The sequence below is a fragment of the Schistocerca gregaria genome, chromosome X (assembly GCF_023897955.1).
Source record: "Schistocerca gregaria isolate iqSchGreg1 chromosome X, iqSchGreg1.2, whole genome shotgun sequence".
Lineage (NCBI taxonomy): Eukaryota > Metazoa > Arthropoda > Insecta > Orthoptera > Acrididae > Schistocerca > Schistocerca gregaria.
The window spans coordinates 558,971,813-558,987,400 of NC_064931.1; the positions used below are offsets into that span (position 1 = coordinate 558,971,813).

The following is a 15,588-nucleotide window of genomic DNA, read 5'->3' on the forward strand; positions in this document are numbered from 1 at the left end:
AGCATTCAATAGCATAATTCAAAAATAGACAAGCAAATAATTTAAAAGTACCAAATATGATAAAAACTGGTTGTTGTGCACTTCTATATGTAATAAACTAAACTAAAGGCATTGCCTGAATTAAGTTGTGGGGCTGCTCCAAATGTCCTGCTGGTAACTGCTTTAGGTTTTACGCATTTTCATATAAAATTATCCTACTACCTCCTCTAATGTCTTTAAGGTGTGAGCTATTTTGTTTGCCTATAGTCACCAATCATTCAATACCGAAAAATGCACTTTCACAATGTATTCTTCTGTAGGTGCAGGTTTGGTACATACTTACAATGAAGCATCTTCAATGGAGGTATGGACCACACTGAATTTTGGTGCCCATTTTTCGACTGGTAAAAACGAAGGAGAAAGCTACTTTCAAATCTTTATTGCTAACTGTGGATGAATTGCCACTGATTATAAACTGCCCACATCAAATATTGTTTTGACAACATATTATTCCAGTTTACCCATTTGAAGGAAATACACATAAATGGTAATGTTTAAAAACAAAATAAAATAAAACAAAACTATTCCACAAATAAAATTGATCACCTGTCAGTTTCTCTCAGACATAAGGTGCATCTGAACAAGAAATAAAATATCATATGCACAAAGAATGTATAATCAATAATGATATCTCAAGTGACACTGAATGTGAGGAGATATAAAGCATAACCTTTGCAATTCATAAGTAGTTGCTCGTCCATGAAATTTTGGCTGATTGGCATAAACTTGAATGGGAGAGGACACCTTTTTATATAACTTAATCAGTAATGTTGCTTCATTTAGCAAAATTAATGCCATTAACAAATGATAGAAAGATTATGGATAAGTATAACTGGTTGACACGAATGTGAATGGCATGAAACAAAGCTTGCAATCCTAAGCAGATTCTGCATGAAAATCCTTATTATTGTCAGATTGATTGCTGTTTTGTACCAATCAATGGAGTGCATGTTTCATTGAAAATATTGTCTTCTTTGTATCATTAGTGACTTTCTGCCAGAGTTTACTGCAAATGTGGGGTCTGTAAATAAACCATGGCATAATCAATTCAACATGGAAATTGCTAGATAAGTTAGATAGAATTGTTGTCCATACCACTGCTGTCAGTTCAATCTTCATTGAAACATGTTTAATCAATGTTCCACTGTCTTATTGTTTCAGTTGTTCTACTGGATACAACACGGGAAGAAACATTAGAGTGGACGAGGTATCCATATGGACCACAGGCTGTCACACCTGGGGTATGTTTATGACTTTATGTTGATATAGTTTAGTAGTGAGGGATAAGTATTTTTGACTTTCTTTTTTATGTGATATTGAATGATTTATTATGAGGACACACAAGTATACTAAGAGTTGCCCTTGGGCAGCATGCGAGGGTGGTGGTACAGAGTCCGTAATGGCAATGTGCATGGGAAAATGAAACTTTCATAACTTGAGATGATTCATATATTCTACATCTACATCTACATCCATACTCCGCAAGCCACCTGACGGTGTGTGGCGGAGGGTACCCTGAGTACCTCTATCGGTTTTCCCTTTGTGTACATTGGTCAATCAGGGTCACAGGTTTATGATGGCATGTAAAATTAAATTACACATTCACAGTGCATAGTTCACAGTCCATTGTTGAAGGATTTTGGAACTGTATTCCGTACAAAGACCTAGGCACACATGTATCATTGCCTTAACTAGTAATGAATTAATCACCACTGATGCCATATCTGGTGACTTGGCTTTACAGAGATGAGACCATCAGCTCCATGGCAGTCAGCTACCACTTGAGAATACAAACCTCATGAAAATTTTAACTACTAGCTTGTTTAGAGGCTCGAAAATTTCATTCTTGGTCTGAAATTATAGATTCGTACAAAGGTGTTGTCAAACATGTCAGTAAATATAATTTACTGACAGAATGCCATTAACATTTAAGAAATTAGTCATTTTGTAAGACCACTGCTTACTGTTTGCTCTGTTTATGACAGAACTGGCTTAGTAAGACGTTATAAAGAGTGGCCAACATTATTGGTTTAGCAATACATTAAGCAGATTTGCTGCCTCACTGGGTGAACAATATCAGTTGGTTCGATTTCTATCTATTTAGATACACACCAGTATGATTTATCACCTGTCACAAAACAGAAAATGGGAAAGCATCATTTATGCATCAGGATTCTGTTTTCAGCCCACTTACTGTGCTAAGAGTTCTGTTGTTAAATATGTGTAATGACTCGAAATTTTTGTGGTAAATTGAAGATGCTGGAGAGAACATAAACCATGTTTGAAATGATAGATTACGCTTCAAGTGAATGACTGCTTGATGAGGTGTGCAGGAGGAGAGGTCTAAAACCACCAGCATCAATGTGTTCCATCAAAAGTGTGGCAGGAAACTAATGATATGAAGCTAAATCATATATGTGGCAGCTTCTAATTGGGTTGTGGTAACTGCTGCTTGTCATCATATACTAGACTGGTATTGCATTTTGACGTAATTACTATGATTAGAGGCTATCATGGCTACAGTACATTTTTTTTTAACCCTTGTTTGCTTCTCTCCTTTGGGCAAACACTAATGTCATCTGCTTATAAGTAAGCTGAGCGCTTTTCATATAAATGAAATGTGCATGACTGTAGCTTGTAAACATGTTTTGTGCTGAATTCTTTTGGAAAAGTGTTAATTGCTTATTGCTGTTATGCTCAAATGCACATTTTGTTTTGTCTTTTCTTTGACCGCAGCTATGGAAATATGAAAGTTCCTAATGCCTTTCAAGACACAAAGTATTGGTTATTTAAATATATTAATGTGAATACACCAATATATATTATAGAACTAGTATTGTTAATTTGCTTTCAGTGGGTCGAAGAAAGCTTCACAGACTTCGAGAAAGGGATAAATTGGAGATCGTATGTTGTTTGTGATGTGGCCTACAATAATGTTAATAATTGGTTATGGACGCCATTTGTGGAGAGAGGAATAGCCAACCGAATGTACATTGAGATCAAGTTTACAATTAGAGATTGTTCATTGTTCCCTGGCAATGCGCTATCTTGTAAAGAAACATTTAGCCTGCTATATTATGAGTTTGATGCTGCAACGAAGGAACCTCCACCTTGGGAACCAGAAAGCTATAAACTTATTGGTAAGTGCACAATATTCTTCTATGATTGCCATTATTTACTTCTTTGGAGAAGAAAAAGTAGAAAACTTGAGACACACACACACACACACACACACACACACACACACACACACACACACACACACAGAGAGAGAGAGAGAGAGAGAGAGAGAGAGAGAGAGAGAGAGAGAGAGAGAGGGGGGGGGGGGGGAGGGGGGGGGATTAATTGTTTACAGATAACATTTTATACACACTCTTGTTCATGTGAAAAAAGGTTAGGTAAGAATAGTGAATGTTGAAATTTTTTCTGTAGCTCTTTGGTTTTTACTGTTTACTTTTGTTTCGTATAAAAGTTACACTATGTAACTATATATGTTGTAGATACATTTTGATCTTAGCTATAGATTATCAGCATTGTTTTCTCCCTTTTTACAGTCAGTTAAATAGTTTGTTACTAACAGAGTAACTTGAAACCTAAAAGGATGTGTTGTCAGCAGTTTACGGTAACACTTCTTCCAAACAGTCCAATTTCAGGTTTATATCTGGCCTTCTTTAAAAGTATACTATGCATTTCTCGTGAGATTACTAGGTCACTGGTATTATGTGAGATAGAGGAAATATTTTATTTTTTCCTCTTTTCTTTTCCTTTGGGATTTATGTTTATAATACCACAATATTATTTATAACTTTTGACTGTTTGATTTCATTCAGGGCACTTAAAACACTCACAGATAATATGCAAAGTGTTATTTTAGATCACATTTTCAATCTTTTCTTTAGGCTAATGAGCATGACTTTTGTGAAGAGGTTGTATGGTATTGAATATACTTCCACTAGACAATATTCATCACTTAAGGTAGTGCAAATGATGATAAACCAGAGCAGCGGTTCTCAAACTTGTTTGGTGACAGAACACTTTCATATTACCAAAAATTTTACAGAGTCCTAGAATAAGTAAAACTAGGTTTTATGTTCATTGTTTAATTATAATTATTTAATGAAAATGTTACAAAAAAAGGTACATTATACACTACTTCCTTCTGTAGCAATATACAAAATAACACACATTGATACAATACAAAAAATAACACTGTATTGATTCCATTGTAAACTAATAAAATTCTTTCCATTTAATGGGAGGTATGAAGTTGTTTTTTATTTTTGACCAACTGTTTAATGTCTGACTTGATCAAAGAGTGTTGAAGAAAATCTGGAATACATTTCACATAAATTTCCTCAGCATGTTATAGTCTTAGGTGGAGATTTCAGTTTACGAGATATAGACTGGGACACTCAGATGTTTAGGACGGGTGGTAGGGACAGAGCATCGAGTGACATTATACTGAGTGCATTATCTGAAAATTATCTCGAGCAATTAAACAGAGAACCGACTCGTGGAGATAACATCTTGGACCTACTGATAACAAACAGTCCTGAACTTTTCAACTCTGTAATCACAGAACAGGGAATCATTGATCATAAGGCCATTGCAGCATCCCTGAATATGGAAGTAAATAGGAATATAAAAAAAAGGGAGGAAAGTTTATCTGTTTAGAAAGAGTAATAGAAGGCAGATTTCAGACTACCTAACAGATCAAAATGAAAATTTCTCTTCCGGCACTGATGTTGAGTGTTTATGGAAAAAGTTCAAGGCAATCGTTAAATGCACTTTAGAGAGGTACGTGCCGAGTAAAACTGTGAGGGACGGGAAAAACCCACTGTGGTTCAACAACAAAGTTAGGAAACTACTGCGAAAGCAAAGAGAGCTTCACTGCAAGGTTAAACGCAGCCAAAACCTCTCAGACAAACAGAAGCTAAACGATGTCAAAGTTAGCGTAAGGAGGGCTATGCGTGAAGCATTCAGTGAATTCGAAAGTAAAATTCTATGTACCGACTTGACAGAAAATCCTAGGAAGTTCTGGTCTTACATTAAATCAACTCGAAACAGCATATCGAGACACTCTGGGATGATGATGGCATTGAAACAGAGGATGACACGTGTAAAACTGAATACTAAACACCTTTTTCCAAAGCTGTTTCACAGAGGAAGACCGCACTGCATTTCCTTCTCTTAATCCTCACACAAACGAAAAAATGGCTGACATCGAAATAAGTGTCCAAGGAATAGAAAAGCCACTGAAATCACTCAACACAGGAAAGTCCACTGGACCTGGCGGGGTACCAGTTCGATTCTACACAGAGTACACGAAAGAAATTGCCCCCCTTCTAAGCCGTGTACCGCAAGTCTCTAGAGGAACAGCAGGTTCCAAATGATTGGAAAACAGCACAGGTAGTCCCAGTCTTCAAGAAGGGTCGTCGAGCAGATGTGCAACACTATAGGCCTATATATCTGACATTGATCTGTTGTGGAATTTTAGCATATGTTTTTTGCTCATGTATCATGTCATTTCTGGAAACCCACAATATACTCTGTAGGAATCAACATGAATTCCGGAAACAGTGATCGTGTGAGACCCAACTTGCTTTATTTGTTCTTGAGACCCAGAAAATATTAGATACAGGCTCCCAGTTAGATGGTATTTTCCTTGACTTGCGGAAGACGTTCGATACAGTTCCATACTGTCGCCTGATAAACAAAGTAAGAGCCTACGGAATATCAGATCAGCTGTGTGGCTGGATTGAAGAGTTTTTAGCAAACAGAACACAGCATGTTGTTATCAATGGAGAGACGTCTACAGACGTTACGGTAACCTCTGGCGTGCCACAGGCGAGTGTTATGGGACCATTGCTTTTCACAATATGCACTCCTGGAAATTGAAATAAGAACACGGTGAATTCATTGTCCCAGGAAGGGGAAACTTTGTTGACACATTCCTGGGGTCAGATACATCACATGATCACACTGACAGAACCACAGGCACATAGACACAGGCAACAGAGCATGCACAATGTCGGCACTAGTACAGTGTATATCCACCTTTCGCAGCAATGCAGGCTGCTATTCTCCCATGGAGACGATCGTAGAGATGCTGGATGTAGTCCTGTGGAACGGCTTGCCATGCCATTTCCACCTGGCGCCTCAGTTGGACCAGCGTTCGTGCTGGACGTGCAGACTGCGTGAGACGACGCTTCATCCAGTCCCAAACATGCTCAATGGGGGACAGATCCAGAGATCTCGCTGGCCAGGGTAGTTGACTTACACCTTCTAGAGCACGTTGGGTGGCACGGGATGCATGCGGACGTGCATTGTCCTGTTGGAACAGCAAGTTCCCTTGCCGGTCTAGGAATGGTAGAACGATGGGTTCGATGACGGTTTGGATGTACCGTGCACTATTCAGTGTCCCCTCGACAATCACCAGAGGTGTACGGCCAGTGTAGGAGATCGCTCCCCACACCATGATGCCGGGTGTTGGCCCTGTGTGCCTTGGTCGTATGCAGTCCTGATTGTGGCGCTCACCTGCACGGCGCCAAACACGCATACGACCATCATTGGCACCAAGGCAGAAGTGACTCTCATCGCTGAAGACGGCACGTCTCCATTCGTCCCTCCATTCACGCCTGTCGCGACACCACTGGAGGCGGGCTGCACGATGTTGGGGCGTGAGCGGAAGACGGCCTAACGGTGTGCGGTACCATAGCCCAGCTTCATGGAGACGGTTGCGAATGGTCCTCGCCGATACCACAGGAGCAACAGTGTCCCTAAATTGCTGGGAAGTGGCGGTACGGTTCCCTACGGCACTGCGTAGGTTCCTACGGTCTTGGCGTGCATCCGTGCGTCGCTGCGGTCCGGTCCCAGGTCGGCGGGCACGTGCACCTTCCGCCGACCACTGGCGACAACATCGATGTACTGTGGAGACCTCATGCCCCACGTATTGAGCAATTCGGCGGTACATCCACCCGGCCTCCCGCATGCCCACTATACGCCCTCGCTCAAAGTCCGTCAACTGCACATACGGTTCACGTCCACACTGTCGCGGCATGCTACCAGTGTTAAAGACTGCGATGGAGCTCCGTATGCCACGGCAAACTGACTGACACTGACGGCGGCGGTGCACAAATGCTGCGCAGCTAGCGCCATTCGACGGCCAACACCGCGGTTCCTGGTGTGTCCGCTGTGCCGTGCATGTGATCATTGCTTATACAGCCCTCTCGCAGTGTCCGGAGCAAGTATGGTGGGTCTGACACACCGGTGTCAATGTGTTCTTTTTTCCATTTCCAGGAGTGTATATAAACCACGTAGTAGATAGTGTCGCAAGTTCCATGCGGATTTTTTGCAGATGATGCTGTAGTATCAAGAGAAGTTGCAGCATTAGAAAATTGTAGCGAAATGCAGGAAGATCTGCAGCGGATAGACACTTGGTGCAGAGAGTGGCAACTGACCCATAACATAGACAAATGTAATGTATTGCGAATACATAGAAAGAAGGATCCTCTATTGTATGATTATATGATAGCAAAACAAACACTGGTAGCAGTTACTTCTGTAAAATATCTGGGAGTATGCGTACGAAACGATTTGAAGTGGAATGATCATATAAAATTAATTGTTGGTAAGGCGGGTGCCAGGTTGAGATTCATTGGGAGAGTCCTTAGAAAATGCAGTCCATCAACAAAGGAGGTGGCTTACAAAACACTCGTTTGACCTATACTTGAGTATCGCTCATCAGTGTGGGATCTGTACCAGGTTGGATTGACAGAGGAGATAGAGAAGATCCAAAGAAGAGCGGCGCATTTCGTCACAGGGTTATTTTGGTAACCATGATAGCGTTACAGAGATGTTTAACAAACTAAGCTTGCTGTCCAGTTTTCTGGATGAGGTATCTAATATATTGCTTGCCGCTACTTATACCTCCTGAGGAGATCACGAATGTAAAATTAGAGGGATTCGAGCACACACGGAGGCTTCCCGGCAGTCATTCATCCCGTGAACCATACGCGACTGGAACAGTAAAGGGAGGTAATGACAGTGGCACGTAAAGTGCCCTCCACCACACACCGTTGGGTGGCTTGCGGAGTGTAAATGTAGATGTAGAAGATGCATTCCAGGTTCAATATCCAGTCTGTTGCAGTATTTTGCCTTTGTAACTGTGTATGCTGAGAATCTCGTTTCACGAAAGTATGTTGTGAATGGGAAAAGAACAGTCAGAGCCTGTGTGACAAGTTCTTGATATTCATCATGAACCCTTCACCCAAAATCATCTAGTAACATGTTTTTTGAATAGTGATTCCATGTTTCTGGAAGACAGGACCTGGCTACTCTCACCATTTTCACTCTTATCCCTCCATCCATTTCCCATATAATGTGGTTATAAATGACAAAAGAAGCCACTTTTGTGAGGTATAACAATAAAATGCTTCAACAGATCTTAGGATTGAAGGAATCATTCACTCTTAGAAAACAATTCAACAGCCAGTAAATTTTGCACTTTCCCGTGCTGCACTTTATTTTGACTATGCAACTAATATTGTCAGGGAAGACTCCCTTGGATTTACACCATTTACAAGGATGTACACGAAGCTGCAGTAGCCATTGTTTCGTCTATCAGAATTGAAAACGAATTGCTATTATTGATGGCATTAATCAGATCATTTCTTAGTATTCAGAGCATGCATCAACTGAATCATTTCAGATTATATGAGAAATATACATATAATTTTTAGGGGCACTTTCAAAATCTTTCCACAATGTTTCTTAACTTGACTGTACTTTAAACAGCAATGAATAAGCAAAACCAGTATTTTAATTCATTTTCCCTCTTATGCCAAGTCGCATACTGTACAAAACTATATGCAAGAAATAAATGATTTCAACTTATTGTGAACAGATTGCACTAATTTACAAGTTTATCGTTGATAAAGTTCTTCTACACTATTAATTTGTTTCCCATAACATTAACAAAATTACTTAACTTTTCATCTCATTATGCCTTTCTGAATTTATATGCATTTTTGCAGATTTGTGAAAGTTTTTTAAATGTGTGGCTTATAAATGTACCATGATGACTGCCTTGCATTATACATTGTATGTAACCGGAAGAGCACATACAACTTACAAAGCACAACTGTAACTGCTTTAGAATAAACCACCCATGGATATATTGAGAGCCAGTCCAGTCGAAATGTTCTCTTATTCCAGCTATGTCATCCCAGAAATTTTTGTCAGGCTCCCATGGATTCAATAAAATTGTATACTTTAGGGAATTGTCAGACTCTCTCTCTCTCTCTCTCTCTCTCTCTCTCTCTCTCTTTTTCAACATAATTTCTGACATCGGAAATTATGATCCGGAGACTACTATCCTTTTCATTGAAGCACTTGAAGAAGCGAGCATAGGTACTGGCCAGATCCACATATTCTCCCTCAGTACAATTACTGGGACTTTAAATAGAGGTATTTGAGATCGACTCGTCTTATTCTTGTGATATTTTTTTGATTCCTTCACTTTCATTTTGGTCTTTGTTCATTTATGACATACAAAAAACTTAAAAATATTAGCAATTTTTATTCAATTAACTATCCTTTTACCCTTCACAGTGCTCAAAATTCTAAGTAAACTGTATTCATACACCACTGCTCAACTCATTGTTGACTATGGAAAAATTGAGAGGTAACGTCATTAACAACTGACAACACTTTGGTGCTGCATTGATCACCTGGGTTTTGTGGGAAGTTCATAGAGATGTTTATGCTCAAATGTGGTGCTTATTTGTAGTAATGGTTATAAAATTAATCAAATGAAGGCTGTTTTACAACACTTACTCAATAAGTGTAATCTACCATTAAATTGCATGGAGTTTCAATAGCTGCATTGATGACAACTTCCTATTTCTACTGACAAGTACCGATTTAGAGGCCACATAGTACATATGAACACACCTTCTGCAAATGAAAAGAAATATAACACAATATGCTGCTTTAAATTAGCTTCAGACAGTTGTTTATCGTTATTTGAATTTTGTAGAAATAAACTTATGCCGAGAGTGGTTTGTTATGCAACTGTTTTGTTACACCAATAGCCATTTGAGGCTTATGGAGGTATGCACGCTTAGTGATGATGGAACTGTAAGGTGCCTATTTTGTTTCTCAGGAAGGTAACATTTCTGACACAGAACTCTCATCATGGAGATCCCCGTTATGGGACCGCATAAACGTGTAGTTGTTTTGTCACTTAGTCAATTGTGCCTTCATTTCATTGTATTGTAACCTATTAATAGTGCCCAGAGTTTGCTGACATGAACATGTAATCTTTATTTCTTTATGAGCTATGCATTGTTCACAAATATTAAAATACCAAAAATTTTGTCTATAGTAATGTAAATTTATGAATAATTTTACATTTTTGTGAAATAGGTACCGTACCATACTGTAATCAATCTAACACTGTGGTTACAGATCTTTTTCATATTCATAAACTAAAAAACTTCTCACTGGGGACAGTTGCCTCCTCCCTCTTCCTCCCCCTCCCCCCCCCCCCCCTCCCATCCTGACTGTGTATTGAAAATCCCCAGGTACTTGGTTACTTGTAAGATTTTTCATTTTATAATTGTTTTGGTTGCTGTGACAATATACTTGGCTCAGTTTACACAGAATGAATTTCAGAACTTTCACTAGCCACTTTCTGTCCACTAATTCTTATACTTACCGCAAGAACTGTTACAGGTTTAAATATGGACCATTTCATTTGTCTGGTATTTGTCTGTAGCTTATGAGGTTGGGAGCAGTTTATTGGATATAAGGAGGGATATAAAAACTCATTGACTCTCACAATTACCTCAGATGTTTGGATGATGCCAAGATATATGCTTATGCACCAGTACAGGTGATAGGACATTGCTTTAAATACAAAAAATAAGATGTAGAGGAAATGTCATACTTTTACATTTTAGTTATTTGAGAGGCAGTGTATAGAACTGAAACTGATATTAATTATTTGACCCTATTACCTAATTACTTTTGATTGCATTTTTGTGGCTCATTTAAATGGATCTCATTTCATAGTTGAAATTATGTAAAATTGTAGTTATCTATAGTATTTTATTGTAAAATTTTGATGGGTTTAAAATTGTTGAGTGCTAAACAGTGATGATATTAGGCTCTTGATATTAATTATGACATTACAATGAAAAAGGTTTACTCTGAATTATAGTTGTGACACGTGCAGCTGGTCAGAGAGTGTCATTCTTCTGGTAACAAATACAAATGCTACTGCTGTCAGAGAAGCTTAAAATACTTCATGTCTCTCTCTCTCTCTCTCTCTCTCTCTCTCTCTCTCTCTCTCTCTCTCTCTCTCTCTCTCTCTCTTTTTCTCTTTTTTGGGGAAGGGTAGGGGCTATGAACAGTTTGTTTTACATCAAATACTGTTGGATATTTTACAGGTCGCATTGCTGCTGGTGAAGGACGTTTCAACACTAACAGTGAAGTTATTATTAACACCGAAATCAAATCTATTCCTGTTACCAAGAAGGGAGTGTATTTTGCATTCCGAGATCAAGGCGCTTGTATATCTCTTTTAGCAATAAAGGTAAATTTCTTTGCATTTTTTTTTAATTAAATTTGTAAAGTTTGTAGATACAGAACAGACTTCAGTGTTTTATTGTGTTTCAGAATCAGCATCTACCAATAATTTTCTGTATGTAGTAGTTATATCTTTACGATAATCAAAAATCTGCAGTGGAAAACAAGTAATATAAGGAGTAAAGGTAACAATTCACCATACAGTTGATAGGCACATAAACGAGACTGGAAACATTGCAAAGATTTTGGATGATGTTCTTCATAGAGCTAATACAGAACACATGTGCATGCATGCACAATATGAATCTCACACACACACACACACACAGCTACATTGTCTACGTTGTTTCTTAATTTCATATTTGTGAAAGATGTACAAGGATAACTTCTTGTGTATTTAATTTATTTTAGGTTTATTATCTGACATGCCCAGAAGTTACTGTGAATTTTGCTCACTTTCCAACAACACCCACTGGGAAAGAGGTGACATTCATTGAACGAGCTACTGGGAAATGTGTTGAAAATTCTGAAGAAGTGGATATGCCAACCTATTTATGCAAAGGTGATGGGAAGTGGTATTTGCCTTCTGGAGGATGCAAGTGCAAAGCTGGATTTGAAGCAAAAGTGGAGAAACAGTCCTGCGCACGTAAGTCCATTTTTAGATGGTAAATTACAGCTTTCTTTTTTACTATGACATTATGACTGATCAATGAATAACAGTTCCTTCTCTTTTAGTTCCAGATGTTCATTATGCAGGCCTTTATTTTATGTATTTGGACTTAAGTGTAGTGTTTATACTGGTACAGAAAAAGAAAAATAACTGCATGTCCTGTTGATGTCTAGTATAATTGTCATGTTAGTGCCTTTAGTTTAGTAGAAATAATGATATGGAAACACTGTAACCATGAGACAATTCTAAGAAGAAGAAAAAAGAGTAGTGATGTAAAACAAATTAATAGTAATAATAAGTGAAGAAACAAAAAAAAATTATATCATGATAAAATAGAACTGGGATGTACAATAAACATCATCTTGTGTTTAAAGTGAAAATATAATTCAAGAATTTTGTGTAAGGAAAATTGTTGTAGAGTGTAGCATCCTATTGACAAAGAGGTTGTTAGAGACAGAGCAAAATCTCAAATTGTACAAGTATAGGGAAAGAAGTTGTGCGTGACATTTTTCCTTGGGAACCATCTTGAAATTCATCTTTGGAGGTTTGTAAAAAACATGGAAAATCTTAATCCTGGAGATGAAGCATGTGACTACCACTGCACGATCTTACTCAGTTCAAAAATTGTGGCACATATAACGTAATAAGAGATTTCAAATAAACAAAAATGTAATGGTTCATTGATGGAGCAGAAAAATAATAGGACTCCAGAATCAGAGAGTATGCTACCAGATTTGATGAAAAGTAATCAGACATAGCCAACAAGAACAGTAGAAATTTGTAATGTAAGCTGTGCTAACTGACAAAAGATAAAACACTTTTTTCTATTTCTTCTTTATTATAGAACATAACCACTTCTAAACCTTCTTTCGGCTTTGTTCTTCTGCCAAAAGACCATGACCCACGAGACAGGAACACATTAAATCTTTCTTTATCTTTATCTGTTATTCACTGAAGCACCAAAGAAACTGGTATAGGCATGCATAACTAAAAACACAGATATGTTAACAGGCAGAATACAGTTCTGTGATCGGTAATGCCTATATAAGACAACAAGTGTCTGGTGCAGTTGTTAGATTGCTTACTGCTGCTACAATGGCAGGTTATCAACATTTAAGTGATTTTGATTGTGTTATTAAAGTCGGTGTACGAGTGTACCATGAATATTAAGAGGCCGATAAAACATCAAACCTCCGACATCGCTGCAGTGGGAAAAAGATCCTGCAAGAACGTGACCAATGATGAAAAAGGGAATCTTTCAATATGAGGGAAGTGCAACCCATTGCAAATTGCTGTAGATTTAAATGCTGCACCGTCAGCATGTGTCAGTGTGTGAACCATTCAATGAAACATCATTGATATGGGCTTTCAGAGCCGAAGGCCCACTTGTGTTCCCTTGATGTGAATGCACGACACAAAGCTTTACGCTTCACATAGACCCGTCAATACCAACATTGGACTGTTGTCGACCGGAAACATGTTGCCTGGTCGGACGAGTCTCGTATCAAATTGTATCGAGCAGATGGACGTGTATGTGTATGGAGACAACCTCATGAATCCATGGATCCTGCATGTCAGCAGGGGACTGTTGGAAGCTCTGTAATGGTGCGGGCCATGTGCAGTTGGAGTGGTATGGGACTCTTGATATGTCTAGATACGACTCTGATGGCCGCCATGTATGTAAGCATCCTGTCTGATCACGTGCATCAATTCATGTCCATTGTGCATTCCGAAAGACTTGGGCAGTTCTAGCACTACAATGCAACACATCACACATCCAGAATTGCTACAGAGTGGCTCCAGGAAAAAAAACTTCTGAGTTTAAACACTTCTGCTGGCCACCAAACTCCCCAGACATGAACGTTATTGAGCATTTCTTGGATGGCTTGCAACATGCTATTCAGAAGAGATTTCCACCCCCTCGTACTCTTTAACGGGTTTATGGACAGCCCTGCAGGATTCATGGTGTCAGTTGCCTCCTGCACTACTTCAGTCATTAGTAGAGTCCATGCCACACTATGTTGCAGCACTTCTGTGTGCTCGCAGGGGCCCTACACGATATTAGGCAGGTGTACCAGTTTCTTTGGCTCTTCAGTGTATATAGATTCCATTTTGGCTGTCCAAGCTCTTTACTGTTCCAATGATTTTTTCAGTTCACATTTGTCTAGTGTAAAATCAATTTTTGCATTGTTATAACATTTACATAGCTACTGATAGCTCTTCCCCATACCATCTTTTGGAAATATGATGATAAGTATTGGGCAGAAAATCACAATGTAGTTCACAGGAGGCAGTTTTGAGGACTTCATAAAGCTCATTACACAGACCTATCAGTCCACTTTCAATACTTGTAGCCAACCACCTCACCTGCAATATTCTCAAGATATGATATTCTGAGCTGCTGAGTACTTTGAAAGAGACATTGGCTTGGCATAGGCATAATATTACAGTTCTTGGGATAACATGTACTTCTGATTTCAAAAGCACAGAAATGGTTCTGAACTTAATTATATCTACATCTACATCCATACTCCGCAAGCCACCTGACGGTGTGTGGCGGAGGGTTGTCGTTTCAAATAAGCTGATGACCCGTGATGCACAGAGCAATATGCTCAAACACCCAGTACATCAGTTGAACACCAAATTACTGGTACAATTCTAACATAAGTGCACAAAGGCACATTTACTAATCGGCATTAGGCCAGTGTGAGACATCTTTGCAACTACTACGTGATCTGTGTGTTTCTTTTAACCAATATCAGTTAAACTATTTGAACACACAGAATAGTGATGATTACTTTGAGGAGCTTCCCCATATAGTTTTCCTGCTGATGACTGTTCACATATTGTATTCATGTGAATCTAATGCACCATTGAATGTAGTGCTCACTCCAATTTTGAAAATTAAAATAATAAAAAAAGAGTTTTTTTGGCATATCACTGGTAGGCTAAGTCTATTTTACATATCAATGGACGTATACATGAACGATCAAACAACAATAGTTTTTAAGTGACCCATTGTTAAATGTCCTTCGAAACAGAATCATTTCATCTTTCCCCATGATCCTTGATGTCGTTCCAAAGCACACCACCTTCATGCCATACAGAGTATTTGAAATTCTGTGTTTCTTGAATGCGTCTATGATCATTGGTGCTTCAATTCTTTTACAGGCAGCTGAAGTTCTGTGTGCAATAATGTGAAGTACAGCAAGCTTAATTTTACTTGGTGGAGTCAGTTCAGAGTTTGGATCACAAAACAATTTTTCGTACTGTTCCTGAATGTAACC

The 15,588-nt window shown here is 38.7% G+C and overlaps 1 protein-coding gene across 7 annotated transcripts in view; it reads left to right on the top strand.

Moving 5' to 3' along the window:
* The window catches only part of LOC126299506 (ephrin type-B receptor 1-B), a 337,486-nt gene that overhangs the window by 192,638 nt on the left and 129,260 nt on the right, over positions 1 to 15,588 (top strand). For all 7 annotated transcript variants that reach the window (XM_049991462.1, XM_049991463.1, XM_049991465.1 and 4 more), the window contains exons 3-6: positions 1,201 to 1,280; positions 2,894 to 3,179; positions 11,493 to 11,638; positions 12,043 to 12,277. In XM_049991462.1, coding sequence (XP_049847419.1) covers positions 1,201 to 1,280; positions 2,894 to 3,179; positions 11,493 to 11,638; positions 12,043 to 12,277 — 747 coding nt within the window. The remainder of the gene's footprint in view (positions 1 to 1,200; positions 1,281 to 2,893; positions 3,180 to 11,492; positions 11,639 to 12,042; positions 12,278 to 15,588) is intronic.